The sequence below is a fragment of the Lynx rufus genome, unplaced genomic scaffold, assembly GCF_022079265.1.
Source record: "Lynx rufus isolate CCGP_SWC_20201006 ecotype Redwood Valley unplaced genomic scaffold, mLynRuf1.p SCAF_12, whole genome shotgun sequence".
NCBI classification, from domain to species: domain Eukaryota; kingdom Metazoa; phylum Chordata; class Mammalia; order Carnivora; family Felidae; genus Lynx; species Lynx rufus.
The window spans coordinates 59,552,424-59,570,320 of NW_025814826.1; the positions used below are offsets into that span (position 1 = coordinate 59,552,424).

The window sequence follows — 17,897 nt, forward strand, 5'->3', positions numbered from 1 at the left end:
ACTTTTCAAATTATCTTAATTATATTGCTCAAATAATAAATGGTCCTACTCTTCATTGATCATATTTATCAAAGACAGAAATGGGTCATAAATCTTCTAGTAGAGCTGACTGCTTATCTGTCCTTATGTTTATAAGACCCTGGGCTTTCTACACTTAAATAATGTACAATCAATGAATATAAGGCCGTGAGTTGGATTTTTATTTTATATAATACTTTTATTACTGTAGAATAACTCTTATTCCATTTTATGCTTCTTTGCTTTAAATTGCCGTGTCTGATACTCATTTTGCCATAAGTACTCTAAATTTTGCTTGCATTCACTTCATATAGTTTTGTCCATTCTTTTGTTTACGTATCTCCCAGGTCTTTGAGTTTCAGAAGTGTTCTTTTGAGCTGGATAGCATAATGGATTTTACATCTGTTACTTTCTTACAAATATTCTGATTTTGTGTCTCCCTCCTGGTGTTTTTCCACTCCTAACTGTATTGACTTTTGTTTACGTTTATTTTCTGTAATGCTTTGTAATTCACACATTTTAATTTAATTCCACTCATTTTCCCTGAGAATATTTATATTAAATTTTAACATGAACACAGTGCACTGAGAAGACCTAAATGTGAGACCTGAAAACATAAACATCCTAGAACAAAACGCAGGCAGTAACTTCTCTGCATTGGTCGTAGCAACACTTTTCTAGATAGGTCTCTTATCCAGAAAACAAAAATAATCTTGGGACTACATCAAAATAAAAAGCTTTTGCACAGTGAGGGAAGCCATCAACAAAACTCAAATACAACCTATGGGACGGGAGACAACATTTACAAATGATATACCCAGTAAGGGGTTAATACGCCCCCAAAACAAGAAGCTCATACAGCTCAACACCAAAAAAACCAACAGTGTGATTAAAAAATGGGCAGAGGGGGTGCCTGGGTGCTCAGTCGGTTAAGCATCCTATTCTTGATTTCTGTTCATGTCATGATCTCACAGTCATGAAATAGAGCCCCATGTCAGGTTCCGCACTGGGTGTGGGGCTTGCATAAGATTCTCTCTCTCTCTCTCTCTCTCTCTCTCTCTCTCTCTCTCTCTCTCTCGGAAAAAAATACATGGGCACAGATCCTGAATAGACATTTCCATATAGACATGAAAAGATGCTCAACATCACTGATCCTCAGGGAAATACAAATCAAAACCACAATGAGATAACACCTCACACCTGTCAGAATGGCTAAAATCAAGAAGATAAGAAACAACTGTTGGCGAGGATGGTGAGGAGAAAAAAGAGCCCTCGTGCACTGGTGGCAGGAATGCAAACTGACATTGTCACTTTGGAAAACAGTATGGAGATTCCTCAAAAAATTAAAAATGGAAATGCCATATGATCCAATAATTTCACTATTGGGTATTTACCCAGGGAAAATGAAAACACTAACTCGCAAAGATACATGCACACCTATGTTCACTGCAGCATTATTTACAATAGCCAAGATATGGAGGCAACGTAGGTGTCCATCAATAGAGGAATGGTTAAGGAAATATGGTGTATATACACAATGGAATATTACACAGCCATAAAAAAGATGAGATCAGGCCATTGAGACAACATGGATTAGCCTGGAGGGTATAATTCTAAGGGAAATAAGTCAGACCGAGAAAGACTAATACCATATGACTCCCCTCGTAAGTAGAATCTAAAAAAAAAAGCAAATGAATAAGCAGACAAAAAGCTGAAATAGACCTATGAATCCCGAGAACAAACTTATGGTTGTCAGAGGGAAGCAGGGTGAGGGATTGGAAAAATTGGTGAAGGGGAGAAGGAGGTACAAGCTTCCAATTTTGGGAAAAGGCACAGCACAGGAAATACAGTCAATGATACTGTCATAGCGATGTAACACGACAGACGGTAGCCACAGCTGTGGTGAACACAGCACCATGTACAAACTTGTCCAGCTTGAGTATAGTTAGCCCTGAAACTAACTATACTCAAATAAAATTTACAAAGTTAACGGTATGTATTTGGTGGCTGCGAAAGTGTTCATGTTTGTTCTCCCCACTCCCAGTTTCCCTGTTTTCATGTTTCAATCTAAGTTTTAAAAATCATACAACTGTCTTTCTTATATCTTCTTCACTACTTCTTCCAAGGAAAATAACTTTCTGACTCATTTTGCAACTTTACTCAAAACAAGGACAACTATTCCTGTAAGACTATTGAAGTAGTTGAGGAGGGGGGTGGTGGCTCAGTGGCAGAGCATTGATGGTGGGGGGGGCTGGGGGACTGGGAATGAGAAGCCCTCCTTAGGTTTTCAATGCAAGCAAAATAGCAGGAGGTATTACAGATTCGATCCTAATTCTACACGAAGATATCCCTACACGAGGGTATCCCCTATTAGGGGAACCTAATGCAGCACAAGTCTTACTTTTTCTTTGCATTTCCAAGAACCTACCAGAGCACTCAGTAGGTGATCATTAAAATATATGGCATGGCTAGGTGGATGGTAGGATAGGTGGATGGATGGATGGATGGGTGGGTGGGTGGATGGATGGATGGATGGATGGGTGGGTGGGTGGGTGGATGGATGGATGGATAGATGGGTGGGTGGATGGGTGGATGGATAGATGGGTGGACGGATGGACGGATGGATAGATGGACGGGTGGGGGGGTGGACGGATGGGTGGGTGGGTGGACGGATGGATGGATGGATGGATGGATGGGGGGGTGGATGGATGGATGGGGGGGGTGGATGGATGGATGGATGGATGGATGGATAGATGGATGGGCGGGGGAGTGGACAGATGGGTGGGTGGGTGGACAGATGGGTGGATGGATGGACGGATAGATGGATGGGCGGGTGGAGGGATGGGTGGGTGGATGGACGGATAGATGGATGGGCGGGTGGAGGGATGGGTGGGTGGATGGATGGATGGGTGGGTGGATGGATGGATGGATGGATAGATGGATGGATGGGTGGGGGGGTGGGTGGATGGATGGATGGATGGATGGATAGATGGGTGGATGGGTGGGTGGACGGATGGATGGACGGATGGATGGATGGATGGGTGGATGGATGGAGAGATGGGTGGATGGATGGACGGATGGATGGATGGGTGAATGGATGGAGAGATGGGTGGATGGATGGACGGACGGATGGATGGGTGAATGGATGGAGAGATGGGTGGATGGATAGACGGATGGATGGATGGGTGAATGGATGGAGAGATGGGTGGATGGATGGACGGATGGGTGGATGGGTGTACGGATGGGTGGGTGGGTGGGTAGATGGATGGATGGATGGGTGAATAGATGGATGGCAACTAATAGGACTTATAGAAAAGACCCCTAGAGATGCCTGTTCTTATCTCTTTGTCTACAAATGGGGAAGAGGCAGGAGTTCTATGAGAGCTGCGGCTTCATGCATGCTGGGCTCTGCTGGTGCTGGGCCTACCTGGAGGAAGAGGCATGTGGGGAGCCTTGGGAGATCCCACAGGTACAACTATGACACTCATCTCTGAGCCAGTAACATAATTCCAAGTTTAAGCAGAAGGGAAGAGAAGCTACTTAAGAAGAATCTGAGCCTTTTTGAAACTGAGACTTAGGAAGTGAGGGGTGAGGGCAGATCTGGGCCCGCAGGTGGTCACGGTCAGTGAGTGGATTCAACAGGGAGAAGACAGGAAGAACGCCCTAAGAAACCCACATCTTTTTTTTGGTCTCTTCCACAGTAATTCACACAGTGCTTTATTCACACTAAGTGCTTAGTAAATCTTTAATGGATTGACTATTTTAATTGATTAATTAATAATTCATTGATTTTTCTAAAGTTTTTCATAATTTGGTAGGAAGTTTTTGAGTTCTAGCGCCTTACTTCCACACATGCTAAATAATTCCCTCATCTGATACAAAAAACTTTCGTGTAACTTATTAATGGGTGTAGCATGTCTTTTCTCTACCACCGTTCTACTTAAGTATACACATGGCAGTGTCTTCCCCCATGCCTCATAAGTGATTTCTAAAAATGTCTCATAAAGCTTCCAAACTGCCTAAGTCCATTAAATACCAACCTGCACTGATGCAAGCCACTTACCTGATCTGGACGGTAGAGTAGTTGAATCAGTTACTGGGTAAACAGGACTCAGCAATAAGGCCCAGCCCTACGCCTGAAATAGACTCATTTTCCACCAATCCTACATCAACTACAGAGGAATTGGGTCAGTCGTAAGTTCTCCACCTTGTTACATGTTTCTGGTGTTTACATTTATTAGTTATCCATAATTCCAGTGTTGAACATTTAAAAATGTGAGGTTCAGAGTCCCGGAAGAGAAAATTATTAATATAAAACTTCAGAATCTATATAATTTTTAATTTGCCTCTGGCATTAGAGGAAGCTTACATTAATCCAAATTCATTGTTGATAATTTAATAATTTCATTCTTTCTTAACTGTGCCCTGATTGACTTTGCTAAGAGAAGCATGTAATTCACTGAGTCTAATGAAAAAGATTTCTTTAAAGAAAACAAAATGTTTTTTCTATTTAAAGGAAGGTCATTAACCCACAATATTAGAAAATATATAAATTACCATAGGAATGTTATTTAAAAATCTTTGAACAGATAAAAATACCTATATAAATTAAACATTTTTGAAGTATATTCCATCTCAAACAAGTACATACCTGGCAGCAAAAAAAATTTAAATTTTAGAAAAAATGATCAGAAAAATAAGAAAGATAGAAATATTGGCTATGATCCCAAAGACACCCAAGTAGTCTGAGGAAAATTTTAGAAGGTGCAATTACCGACATTTATATGTAAAATCAATATGACAGTTGCAGAAGACAGCTACATGGCTTTGAAATAAAAGTAGAATAAATCTAACTATCAAACAGTTCCTCCAAAATTCTTTTATACTTGTTAATGCAATCTTATCTGACAGTTCCCCCTGGATGATCATCTCCACACAACAGCCTAAAATTGAAGACGGTATTTTATTAAGTTAGGACAAACATCAAGGATGATAATGATGCTTCAAAAGCAAAGACAATATCCTTTTACAGTCTTGCAAGAGATAGTCTCCGTGGGAGATATCCTCCATGGACCTGGAAAAGTTCATGGTTTTTCTTGCCAGCAGCAGTTCGGAATTGCTGGGGTGTTTATATCATCCCCTTCCCCCCGCCCCCACCATAGGTTCTCAGGGTCGGTTTATTACTCTTCCAGTTTCTTCTCCGCTTAGGCGGAGCTATCCTGAGGTGTACTGCAATATCTCCTAGAGCTTTCCCCCTGGGGTAGCTAGCTTCATAGAGCGCTCTCTGCTGGCTACCTTCCTTTCCTTCCCTACTTCCTGACCAGCAGTCCCTTACCACTCAAGTAAATTGCCGTACTCACATCCCTACACTAGGTTCCTCTTGGGGGAGACCTGAAATTAAAACAGTATTTTACAATCTGTGTCTCACAATTTAATATCTACAATAACTGTGGCTGTCTGAAGGTTCCCGGCCAGAAGGAAGAGCGGCAACCTGGCAGAACCAGATTCCAAAACACTGGTAGTGTTTCAACTGGATCCCATTCATGTCTCTGTGTGCCTAATTTATCTTTGAGTGTGCACTCGATAGTTACTTAAAAACTACCTATAGATGTGTGTGTGTGTGTGTGTGTGTGTGTGTGTGTGTGTGTATAGTTTAAAATAAAATGGTTGAATGGATAGATAGATATTCACATACATATATATGACCAGGTATGGTACTCACCTGAGACTACCTTCACTCAAGTTCAAGGCTCAGTTAGGGCCATTTTGATAGCCATTGAGACAGGCTGCTAGACCTTCTGAAGGGCTGGCTGGCTGCTTATTCACCTTACTCTTAGGTTACAGTCCATCAGAGTCCCCTCTCAAAGTGGGTATGGTTTACCGGAGTCTCCACCCATAGACTTATGCTTTTTTCTTCTCATCCCTGTGTGGCCACTGAAAGCCATTCCTTCTGCATCAGTGGACAGTAACTGTTCACTGCCATATTAGGTACTGATATTATTCAGGTGTTTCACACATAGGCAGCCCGCCTTCCTCAACTTTGTTCAGCGTCATTATTGCTCCTGATGACCTTGCTGGCAATCAGCGGATGATGTAGCTCTCGATGTCGTTCAGAGTCATGAGATGAGGTGAGATTCCCGTAGGGAATGAGTATACATAGGGAAGAGAAGGGGTCCCAGAGCTGAAGGACCGCCACGCCCACTCCCTGAGGCCAGGGAACGAGAAAGAACGAGCAAAGCAGCAGGTAGTGGCAGAGGACATCCAGTGAGCGGGAGGATCCAGTGGCACAGGAAGAGAAGCGAGGAAAAGTGGTGCACATCTAGCGCCAAGTAAACAAACGTTTACAAATGGAGGGACCGATCGTGGTGTAAAAAGCTTCTGAAAGGGCAAATCAGAAGAGGAGGGTTTAGTAACGTGGAGGAGACTGGAGACCTCAAAGAGATGTTTCCACGGAGGGGAGGTGGGGGGTGTGAATGCCTAGTTGGGGTTGGTTCTTTCTGAGGAAAGAACTGAAGCAGCAAAATACAGATGTCCGTTCCATGAGTTCGGCTGCAAAGCAGATGATGGCACTACCCAGAAGCGGGTGGTTTTATTTTGTACCGGTTCGTTTGAAAGAAGGAAGATGTCTTTAGCACGTTTTCTAATGCAAGATGCAGAAAGGGGAAATTCAATCCTTCTCTCTAGAGAGAAGAAAAAATTGTCAGAGAGAAAAAAAGGTCTTTCAAGAGCCAGTGGCAACGGGACCCAACACACACACGGAGAGTTTGGATAGATCACAGCCAGGTGGTTGGCCGAGGAGGCCAAGCGAGGGAAGACGCGACCGTTGGGGTATGTGGAAAGGACTTTTTTTTTGCTTCTGTTTTGTTTCAATGTTGGAAGTTTGGGAAATGAGCTGAGGCTAAGACATATGTTCAGAAAAAGGAGAAGTATGAATGGAACAGGAAAAGCTAGCGAGATGAGCAGGTAGCCGTCACTACAGATCCACTTGAAATTAATAATCAGAGAGTAAAAGTGAGCTTAGGTCGGTGTATCATACGTATATCCGAGTCGAGGGCAAGTGCGGAGAAATACGTGTCCAACTAATAAAGAGAAGGGAGTCTGGGACTGTGTTTTAGGATCATGGTCTGTGATGTTCACCTTAATGTGTGACCTTCACCTCCAGTGCTCAATATAGCAGACTCCAGCAAGATGTTCACCAACTGAAGCCGTAAATATAATTTGCTGTTCAGTTGAGATAGCAACTTCCTTAATCTCAGTTAATTATTCGGAAAGAACACCCAAAGGAAATCACGAAGCGTACGCTTGGAGTGTTCCTGTAACTTGTCAGTTGAGAATCTAGATGGGAGTTTAATTTAATGACTTGGAGCAAGCTTCTCAGTGAATACAAAATTTCTGTTAAATCTTGTTAAGCTGGACTGTAATGAGATCATATGCCAAATATTCCCAGGCTGATGAGGGTAAGATTGTTTATGTACATGTAACTTAGTCTGACCACCCATTTAAGAAAACATTCTGAAGGCCAAGCATAAACTCAGGCAATGTGATGGGAAATAATTCCACATAAAATAGGATTACAATCCTATGTATGGGACCTAAAAATAAACCTCAGTAAATCTGTAATAGCTCTGGAGAGAAAACCACACACATACCAAAAAAAAAAAAAGTTCTGAGGGATATAAAATAATAATAATAAATGGAAAAACATACATTATTAAACATACGGTTTGGGTTATGTAAATATATTAATTCATTCCCGTAACAATCTATAGATTCAATAAAATATCAATCATAAAAAATGTTGATTAATAGAGGAAGGGACGTTACCAATTAATGGGACAATATTAGTCACTAGTAAGAACGAATAACACGAATTAACAGTAAACAGAAATGCAGTGTGTATTATGTCCCATACACAAAGCTACATATATTAATTTATATAATCCTCACAATAACCTTTTGTGACATGAGTGATTATTTTTTTTTTTAATTTTTTTTTCAACGTTTATTTATTTTTGGGACAGAGAGAGACAGAGCATGAACGGGGGAGGGGCAGAGAGAGAGGGAGACACAGAATCGGAAACAGGCTCCAGGCTCCGAGCCATCAGCCCAGAGCCCGACGCGGGGCTTGAACTCCCGGACCGCGAGATCGTGACCTGGCTGAAGTCGGACGCTTAACCGACTGCGCCACCCAGGCGCCCCTTTTTTTTTTTTTTTTTTAAATTTTTTTTTCAACGTTTATTTATTTTTGGGTGACATGAGTGATTATTAATATCATTTTATGGACAGGGAATCTGAGGCACAGAAGGATTAATAATTTGCCCACGGCCACACAAATGCTGAGTACGATTACCAGGGTTTAACCTGGGTTCTCTGGCTCCAGAGCCCCTTCCTTAATCATTTCCCCTGCTTCTAAACTGCAATGACAACAAAAATCCCAACAGCACTTCTGGAGGCAGAATTAGATAAAACTACTTTAAAGTTAACCTGCATGGAAAAATAATAGGGAAACGGTTGGGGGAGAAAATAGTTAAGCAGGAGATTCACGTTCCAATACTAAATGTATTTCATCTGTTTTTTTAAATTCTTAAAAATTTTTAAGGTTTATTTAGTTTTGAGAGAGAGAGAGAGAGAGAGACAGAGAGACAGAGAGAGAGAGAGAGAGAGAGAGAGAGAACATGAGCGGGGGAGGGGCAGAGAGAGAGGGAGACACAGAATCCGAAGCAGGCTCCAGGCTCCGAGCTGTCAGCACAGAGCCCGACGCGGGGCTCGAACTCACAAACTGTGAGATCATGACCTGAGCCGAAGTCGGGCACTCAACCGATTGGGCCACCCAGGTGCCCCATTAAATGTATTTCAAAGATGCACTTAAGGTATTCACTCATTGAACAAAACTTAACACCTTCTCTTTGTCAGGCTCTGTTCTTGGTGCCAGTGACAGAGTACTACTGATAAGAACAGACAAAAATCCCTGTTCTCATAAATCTTAAATTCTTGTTGAGGGGGATAGACAAAGAAATAAACAAATATATAGGCTGTTAGGTCGTGATACAGTCTACGAAGAATATATAGCAGCAAGAGGGATAGTGAATGCTAGGGTAACGAGGGGATGCTTTCTAGATACAGGGATCAGAAAAGACCCATGGATAGGAGGACACTTGAATAGAAACATGGAAAAGTTGAGAGAGCAAACCATGAGGGTATCTGGGGGAAGAGCATCCCAACAGACCGGACGCTAGGTGCAAGGGTCCTGTGGTAGAAGGCTGTTTATCCTGTTTGTAAAATAACAGGGAGGCCAACATGGCTGGAATGATCGGAAGGTAAAGTGTACAAGATGATGTCAGAGGGATAATGGCAGGGGGAGGTGATCAGGACGTTTCACCTTTAACTCTGAATGATATGGGAAATGGGACTTGATCTGACTTACATATATTATAAAACCATCATCCTGGCGGCTGTGCTGAAAAAGGAATTACCAACACTTCTCCAAAAAAAAAGACTGAGTTTGATAGAGGACACCCAGAGGCCATGTCCCTTGACTGGATACGTCTAATGTAATAAAAGGCTGCACACACTGGAACTGAGATTCCCTCTACCATGCCCCCAAAACTAAGCCTAGTGAATAAAACAGTGCTAGAACCTAAGGGAAAAAATGCCACTAACCGGTGAACAGGACTGCGAAAAAACTCACGAAACAGAAAGTTTCCTACTCCTCTGCCTGCCATCTGAGCAGTGGATTGCCCGATGCTACCCTGCCGAGAGAGCTGGAGTACGTCTTCATCCACTACCGCACTCGTCAACGGTAGCCAAGACATTGGCCCTTGAAGTCATGGTGGGGAAGGTACAGTAGGGGACGGCATCCTGGGAGACACGGCGCCCACAAGTGAAGTTATAAGACGGTACGTGAAGACAGAGGAATTCTAGCAGCACGCTAGGGATTGTGACATTTGTATATCAATTACATCTATCCACAGGACACAGACTCAGTGGCGGATGTCGGGAAGCATCTGGTGCTGTAGATGGCAGGAGGGGAAAGCCTCTCGGAATGTGGACCTGAGCTGGGAGGACCCACTGGCATGTCGGCAACAGAAAATTTAGCCACGACCCCTGTGACAGGGAGCAGACTCGATAAAACTTGCCTACAAGCACGCAGTCTGCAAAGATCCAGCCCCATTTAGGAGTAAGAAAAGAGAAAATTATTAATTTGATGTCTAGGACAACATGCTGGAGGAAGGGTCTGATGAGAAATATTACAGCATTTTGTGGACTCGGTTACAAATTTTATGTCCTTGGGAATCGTACACACCCTTGAATTTCCACCAATAAACACAATATAATCGTCACAACACAGACACAATCAAACAGGTCAGCTCTTTGCAGTATTCTTTACAAATATTATCATAAAAGGGAACCAAATATCAAATCGGATCTTCTTTTCGTTAGAGTATCCCAATATTAAGAACTACTAAAGGGCACGTTGGGTATTTCTGGAACTAGGTTATCAATATGTTAACTAATGACAACACCATTTTGTGAATGAATCAAAATTGTACCTAAGGGTCTACCCGACTTTTACAAGATGCTTTACAATTCCAAGTCGCTGCCTCAGTAATTATAATGCAGCCAGATGCAGTCAATTCCACAGTAAGTTAGAGGCCTGGACATATAAATAGCTCAGTAGTTTGGTACTTCAAGAGTTTCTATGACGATGTCAATTTTCAGTAATGCATACTTTTAATAGTACGCATAAGTAAAGTCAGGGTTCTGGAGTTTTCACTTGTGATGATGTTTAAGAGAAGGGTTTTGTTCTTTGAACTTTATAGTCCTTGCAAATGTCTCACTCATGAACGAAAACCAACTATTTTGGGGCAAGAAATTATTCTCCACAGGTTGTTTTCACTGACTATCGTTCAGTTTGAGGTGTGCAGTTTAGTGATTTGACAATTAAAGTCTTAGAGAAGAACACAGGCAGCAACCCCTTCGACATCAGCCGTAGCAGTCTCTTACTAGGTATGTCTCCTGAGGCAAGGGAGACAAAGGCAAAAATAAACTATCGGGACCTCATCGAAATAAAAAGCTTTTGCACACAGAAAGAAATAATCAACAAAACTAAAATTCAACCTACTGAATGGCAAGAATATATTTGCAGATGACGTGTCTGATAAAGGGTTAGTATCCCCAAAATACAAAAATCTTATAAAACTGGGGTGCCTAGGTGGCTCAGTCAGTCGAGCGTCGGGCTCTTGATTTCAGCTCAAGTCATGATCTCGCGGTTTGTGGGTTCAAGCCCTGCATCGGGCTCTGTGCTGGTAGTGCAGAGCTTGCTTGGGATTCTCTCACTCTCTCTCTCTCTCTCTCTGCCACCTCCCTCACTTGCTCCCTCTCAAAATAAGTAAACTTTAAAAACCTTCCAAAACTCAATACCCCTCAAACAAATAATCCAATTAAAAAATGGGCCGAAGACCTGAACAGACATTTTTTCCAAAGAAAACATCCAGATGGCCAACAGACACATGAAAAGATGCCCAACATCACTGGTCATCAGGGAAATACGAATCAAAACTACAATGAGACATCACTTCACACCTTGTCAGAATGGCTAAAATCAACAACACAGGAAATAACATGTGTTGGTGAGGATGCGGAGAAAGGGGAGCCCTCTTGCACCTTGGTGGGAATGCAAACTGATTATCTACCTTTTAAAAGTAAGAGACATATAAAGGAATGCTAAGAGGGATTAATTGAATAATAATTTAAAAGAAATAACAACAGAGATAACGCGCATCAATGTTTGTTGAACATAGTAGTCTAAAACCTTAAAAATAGATACCTCAAAGGAAAAATGTTATTCGTAGTTTATGAATGAGAACAAAATAGAACCATTCTGAGTCCCTCTATGTAAATTATCTCATCTTCAATGGCGCTCTTCTAGGATGCTTTTTATTTTTTTTTTTAATTTATTTTTTTCAACGTTTATTTATTTTTGGGACAGAGAGAGACAGAGCATGAACGGGCGAGGGGCAGAGAGAGAGGGAGACACAGAATCGGAAACAGGCTCCCGGCTCCGAGCCATCAGCCCAGAGCCCGACGCGGGGCTCGAACTCACGGACCGCGAGATCGTGACCTGGCTGAAGTCAGAGGCTTAACCGACTGCGCCACCCAGGCGCCCCTAGGATGCTTTTTAATAAGCCGCTTTCTATACTTTTCATGTGTCTTTAACATGAAAAATTTCATGTTTCAGTTCGAATGGAAGTTGCAAAAAAAAAAAAAAAAGAGATTGCTGATCACAGCATCACACACTTGTGTAGATCAGAGGACTGAGGTAATTAGGTTATCTCTCAGAGTTCCCTATGGGCTATCCTAATTAGCATACAAGCACTTCCCTAACCGGTCATAGTTACCAAGGACAATGTGATTCTTACGGCTGTGTTTGCCCTCTTATTGCCCGACAGCACATTGTATTTGCTTTTTTTTACTGACTCAGAGCAAAAATAGATACTTGACCACCCATAATCGATCTGTTACAAATCTGGCTATGGGAAAATGAAGGATTAATAAATTATTATCGAAACCTTACTGGTTAATCAAGTTTATTCTCTGGGGCAGACACCCCATCCCCATTGTCCTGTTTTTCTTCAAGACCAGAACCCCATTTGACTGGCTCATCTACTCTGCCCCTTTGAAACCTGAGTGACTAGGGCAAAGCTGACCCCACCCCAGGTCATGGGAGGAGATAATAGTAACCAATATAAAATAATAGAAACCAAACAAAGTACTACTATCCCTTTGGCCAGAGATGGGTTTCATTGCCCAAGGTTAAGTTAATCAAGACTTGCTGGGCTCTTCAGCTAAATCGTCCTGATTAGTCCAGAGGAACTTTTGTTCCAGGGTGATGGGGAGGCTCATCTCTCTGTGTCTGTCCCTGATTCTCCGTTTGTCTATCTTCATGCAAGGGAAGGACAAGAGAGCGTGCTGTCCCCGTGGCTGCGAGTGCTCCTCTCAGGAAGGAAGTGAGTCTGAGGACAAAGCTAACATATTGGAGAGACCCTGACCCTCCCCTGCCCGAGCCTTCCCTACTTTCTCGAGATGAAACACTTCTTTATGGTTAAAAGTACTGATCGCCATGTAATAGATGTGCTCGTGATACCTGTCCCACTTGGAAGGACGAGGGGACTCACACACACCAACCCCCACCGCCGCTCTGGCTGCAGAGGTGGGAGGGGGCTGCAGAGCCGAGAACAACTGGCCGAGTGGTGATGGGGTGAGGCCCCCCGCCCCCCGCCCCCGGGTCCCAACTGTGCCCCAGTCTCAGCTCTGTTCTCACACGTCCCGGTTCTCCTGCCTTAGCTGGGGTGAGCGGATCTTCTGGTTCCCTCAACCCAGAGCAGCCATCATTAGCTTTGATAGGTCAAGTTCCTTCAGGAGCCGACGCGTCCAGGCTGGAAATCGATCCAAGTGGCAAGTGACATGGCCTACCTTGGGCATGCAGATCACCAGATGCCCTGTCGTCTGAGATCGCTTAGCAGAGCTGCTGTCCGGCTTCACTTCGGCAGGAAGAACAAGCTGAAACGGCTGACGACAAACAGGAAGTTTGCGTATTGCGGGAGAGGGTTACTTCAAGAGGCATTTTCATTACAAATTCAAGATCCACCATGCCATTTTAAAAACAACGTGCTCAGACTTAGGAAAAAAAGAACCCATGTCCGGGCTACGCATGATATGCAGGAACTGTTTTACCTGTTTTAATGGATGGTCTAAAGAACAGTCATCGATCACAAACAGCAAAATAGTCATTGGTCCGTTTATGTTAACATGACTAATAATAAAGGATTTACAGATAAAACTCCTTGTCATGAACTATCAACGCATTTCCATTTTAAAGTCTTTATAGGACTCCTGTGAATGCTCATAATCAGCCAAAAATACTATTTCAAAAATTATAAAATTACAATTGCTGTGAATGAAATCATTGACAATTTAAAGTGGGTACGTAATTTAAATATAATCTCAAGCACAGGCTACCACATATATAACCATAACTGCTTTGGAACAGTACTAACACAATGGAAATAAGTTAAAAATAATAATTTTATGGAGCTGCACCGTGGCTGGTCAACAACCACTCTCATTGTATGAAATCATGTGTCCAGGGGCGCCTGGGTGGCTCAGTTGGTTAAGCATCCGACTTCGGCTCAGGTCATAATTTCATGGTTTGTGGGTTCGAGCCCCACGTCAGGCTCTGTGCGGACAGCTCGGAGACTAGAGCCTGCTTCGGATTCTGTGTCTCCCTCTCTCTATGCCCGTCCCCTGCTCGTGCTCAGTCTCTCTCTCTCTAAACTAAATAAATATCAAGAAAAATTGTTAAAAACGTTTAAAAATCATGTGTCTAAAAAGTAGCTCTCTGATTGGGCTTCTTTTTTCCTATTTTCATATTACTCTAACAATTTTTGAGGCAACCTAGCTGAGTTGCAGACTTAGCTTTTGAAATTGTTAACAGTCGACTGCATTATACTTACCTTCCCTTTGACCATGACCCGTACGTAAGTTGGTTGCACATCTACATCGATTAAAGAGGTGTCCATATACCTTCAAAATCAAACATGTCCAATGTTAGAATTTTCACAAAAATTAAGCTTAAAGAAGTGCAAATAAAAACTAACATTTAAAGAACCGTGTTAGGGGCGCCTGGGTGGCTCAGTCGGTTGGGCGTCCGACTTCAGTTCAGGTCATGATCTCACGGTTTGTGGGTTCGAGCCCCGCGTCGGGCTCTGTGCTGACAGCTCAGAGCCTGGAGCCTGCTTCTGATTCTGTGTCTCCTTCTCTCTCTGCCCCCCGCCCCCCACTTGTGCTCTGTCTCTCAAAAATAAGTAAATGTAAAAAAAAAAATTTTAAAGAACCGTGTTAAATGAAAGAGAGGTTTACAATTTCCATGCTGAACAGGTCTTAAGAAGTTTGTCTTACGTTAATCCCTAAACCAAAGGAAATTCAATATATCAGCAATTTCATTTTTAGAGCCACAAGTACACTTGGCATTGATTGCCCCTCACCTAAAAATATCTGCGGCCTGAAAACACGAGAGGTTTGCAAAGAAAAAAAACAACCAAAAAACAAAAAACAAAAACAGCTTGCCAGGTTCTTTCATGAATATTTTATTTTAAGCCCTTAAGACTGACATGAATAGCCAGGGATGTTGAGCCTACTACGAGTGGGGCCTGCAGACCCCCACTCCCTCTTCCTTAGCTGCTCTCTGTCCCCACAGCTGCTCTGCAGCTGCCACAATGCCACCCCCCCACCCCCGCAAGACTGGCTTTGCTTTTCCCTGCCAAGCTACCTCCTGCTGATTAAGCAAAGCCTTCCATCTATGGCAGGGACCCCAGGATCGGCTGGTAATTGTTCTCCTTGGCTTTATGAACAAATCAAAGATTCAGGCTTCATCTCGCTTATGTAGACAAACGATTATACGTATAATTGGACATTTAAAAATATTGTGTTGGGCGCCTCGGTGGCTCAGTCGGTCGGATGTCTGACTCGGGCTCAGGTCAAGAGCTCACGGTTTGTGAGTTCAAGCCCCACGTCGAGCTTGTTGCTGTAAGTGTGGATCTTCTGTCTCCCTCTCTCTCTCTCTCTCTCCCTGCCCCTCCCCTGCTCACGCTCTGTCTCTCGAAGATAAGTAATCATTAGAAAAATACTGATTGTGAACTTTAGCGAATGCAGTGAGGATTTAGAAATCACAAACATTAAGGAGAACACCAGGGCCGCAGGCACAGGCCTGGGTCACACAGATGGTCAGGAATTGACCCCACCCCCTCTTCCTCTGTTACCTTGGACGACATTCCTTAACCCCTCCCCGCCTGTTTCCTCACCTGGAAAATAAGGATGGGAAGTGCCCCGCCCCCTAAGATCACAGTCAAGACCCAGGCATAGCGCCTAGTCCGGAGCTGGCGTTGACAAATCATCATGCTTGTAATAATAAAAATAAAAATTCTCGTAACAATACCAAGGCTGGGCAAGGTCTCCCCAAACCTCGTTGAGTATCTACCACGCTAACGGATCACATCTTCTCGTTCACGCGTGGGGCCTCCTAAAGCGTTCATCTGCCCTTACCTACGAGGTCCTCGCGTGCTGTTCGCCTCTGCCCAAGACCACCTTCTGCTGGTCCTCTGCAAAGCCCACCACTTCTCATCCCGCAATCGTCAGCGCTCAGTCCAGCAGCTTCCCTGAGCATCCCCTATACACGGACCACCGGACTGCAGGACCCCCGGGCGCCACCCCCGGACTCTGGCCCTTCCTGTGCAGCACCCTGACTTGTTAGACGCCTGCCTGTTTACTTCTGGCTCCCCGACGGGGCCGTAAGCTCTAGGACAGCAGAGACTGTCTTTGGAATGTGCCAGTGACAGCCTCCCGTCCCCAGTACATAGCAGGTGTTCTACTGATATTTCTGGATAGAGACAGAAAGAATATACGGACGAACGAATGAACGAGCACATGGACGAACGAACGAACGAATGAATGAATTTAACTTTCAGAGACACATCCATGCGCCAACGAAGATCACAAGGAGTGTTAGTGTCATCAGTTCAGACAGAATCGTGGGAAGGGAAGGGAGGGATTTTACTACCTAGACAGGAGAAGTCGCACCACTCCTTGAAAAAGTGCACGACAGGGGCATGAGGAAAGTCTTCGTTCGGGGATTGAACGTGAAGAGGCCAAGAGAGCTACAAAGAGAAAGGGGTACACGTTCATTAAACTCCAGGAATATGACCAAAAAATGGAAAGAACTAAAAGGATGAATGAGAGTGTTTAATGAAACACAACAGAAAGGGAGCTCGGGTTGCTGCAGGGTCAGAGGACATGAAATCAGGAGAAGAGCTCGGCGCTCTTTAAAGGCAGATGGACTGGCGGCGCGTGGGCAGGAGAATTAACAGGAGGTGAGACGGGGCATCCTGTCATGAGAAGGAAGGAACACACGGAGGACTAGCCCTTCCTCACCAGAGCCGAAGGTGGAAACAACCCAAATGGCATCAACCGGTGAGTGGGTGAACAGAAATGTGGTCCGTGCAGACAATGGAGTATTACTCGGCCGCAAAGAGGAAGGGAATTCTAATACCCGCTACAACACAGATGAGCCCCGAAGACGTTACGCTACGTGAAAGGTCACAAGACCACAAGTGATTCCGTTTATACGAAGTATCGAGAATTGGCAAATCTATAGAGACAGAGCGCAGGCTCGCGGGGGCCAGGGCACAGGGTACGTTTCTCATTTCCCTGTGAAATGACTACTTAGTGGCCATGCGCTTCCGTCCTGCGGTGATGAGGCTGTCCTGGGGCTCAGAGGTGGTAAGGCCGCATGGCATCGTGAAGTTACCGAGTGCCTCCAAATCGGACACTTGAAATGGCTGAAATGGCGAATTTTAAGTTATGTGTATTTTACTACAAGTAAACAAAATGGGACGTCGGGCTGTGAGTACGTGTCCTGGCCCCTCTGATTACTGTAGTTACTTTGACAAGACTCGCTCTCTGGAAATTTACTCCCTTTTGGATGAATTTCAGGATAACAATCCCTCTTCCTTCACTGGGTTACTGGAAGATCAGATGAGATAGAGCCCACAAAACGGGCCTTAGAAAGAGAGAGGACTGTATTAAAATGCATGCATGTGAATGTTCACTGGCTCCCATTACCAGTATTCATTCATTCACTCACTCAGGCGTTCATTCGTTCCTGCACTCACACCTTGTGGGTGCTGGAGACATAAGGAGGGCCGAACAAACAAAGTTCCTGCCTTGACCGCACATTTAAAAAAATGCAAGTAAATTAACAGTTTGTCAGGTAGAAATCAAAAAGCGCGAAGAGGTGGGAGGAAGTGCTGGGGTAGGGGTAGGCA

General features: G+C 43.8%; 1 protein-coding gene across 1 annotated transcript in view; it reads right to left on the reverse strand.

Moving 5' to 3' along the window:
• Window positions 1–17,897, reverse strand: part of DNAAF11 (dynein axonemal assembly factor 11) — a 77,865-nt gene that overhangs the window by 16,881 nt on the left and 43,087 nt on the right. The window contains exons 9-10 of the mRNA XM_047073818.1: window positions 14,532–14,601; window positions 13,492–13,587 (exon numbers count right to left, since the gene is read on the reverse strand). Of these exons, the coding sequence (XP_046929774.1) occupies window positions 13,492–13,587; window positions 14,532–14,601 (166 nt within the window). The remainder of the gene's footprint in view (window positions 1–13,491; window positions 13,588–14,531; window positions 14,602–17,897) is intronic.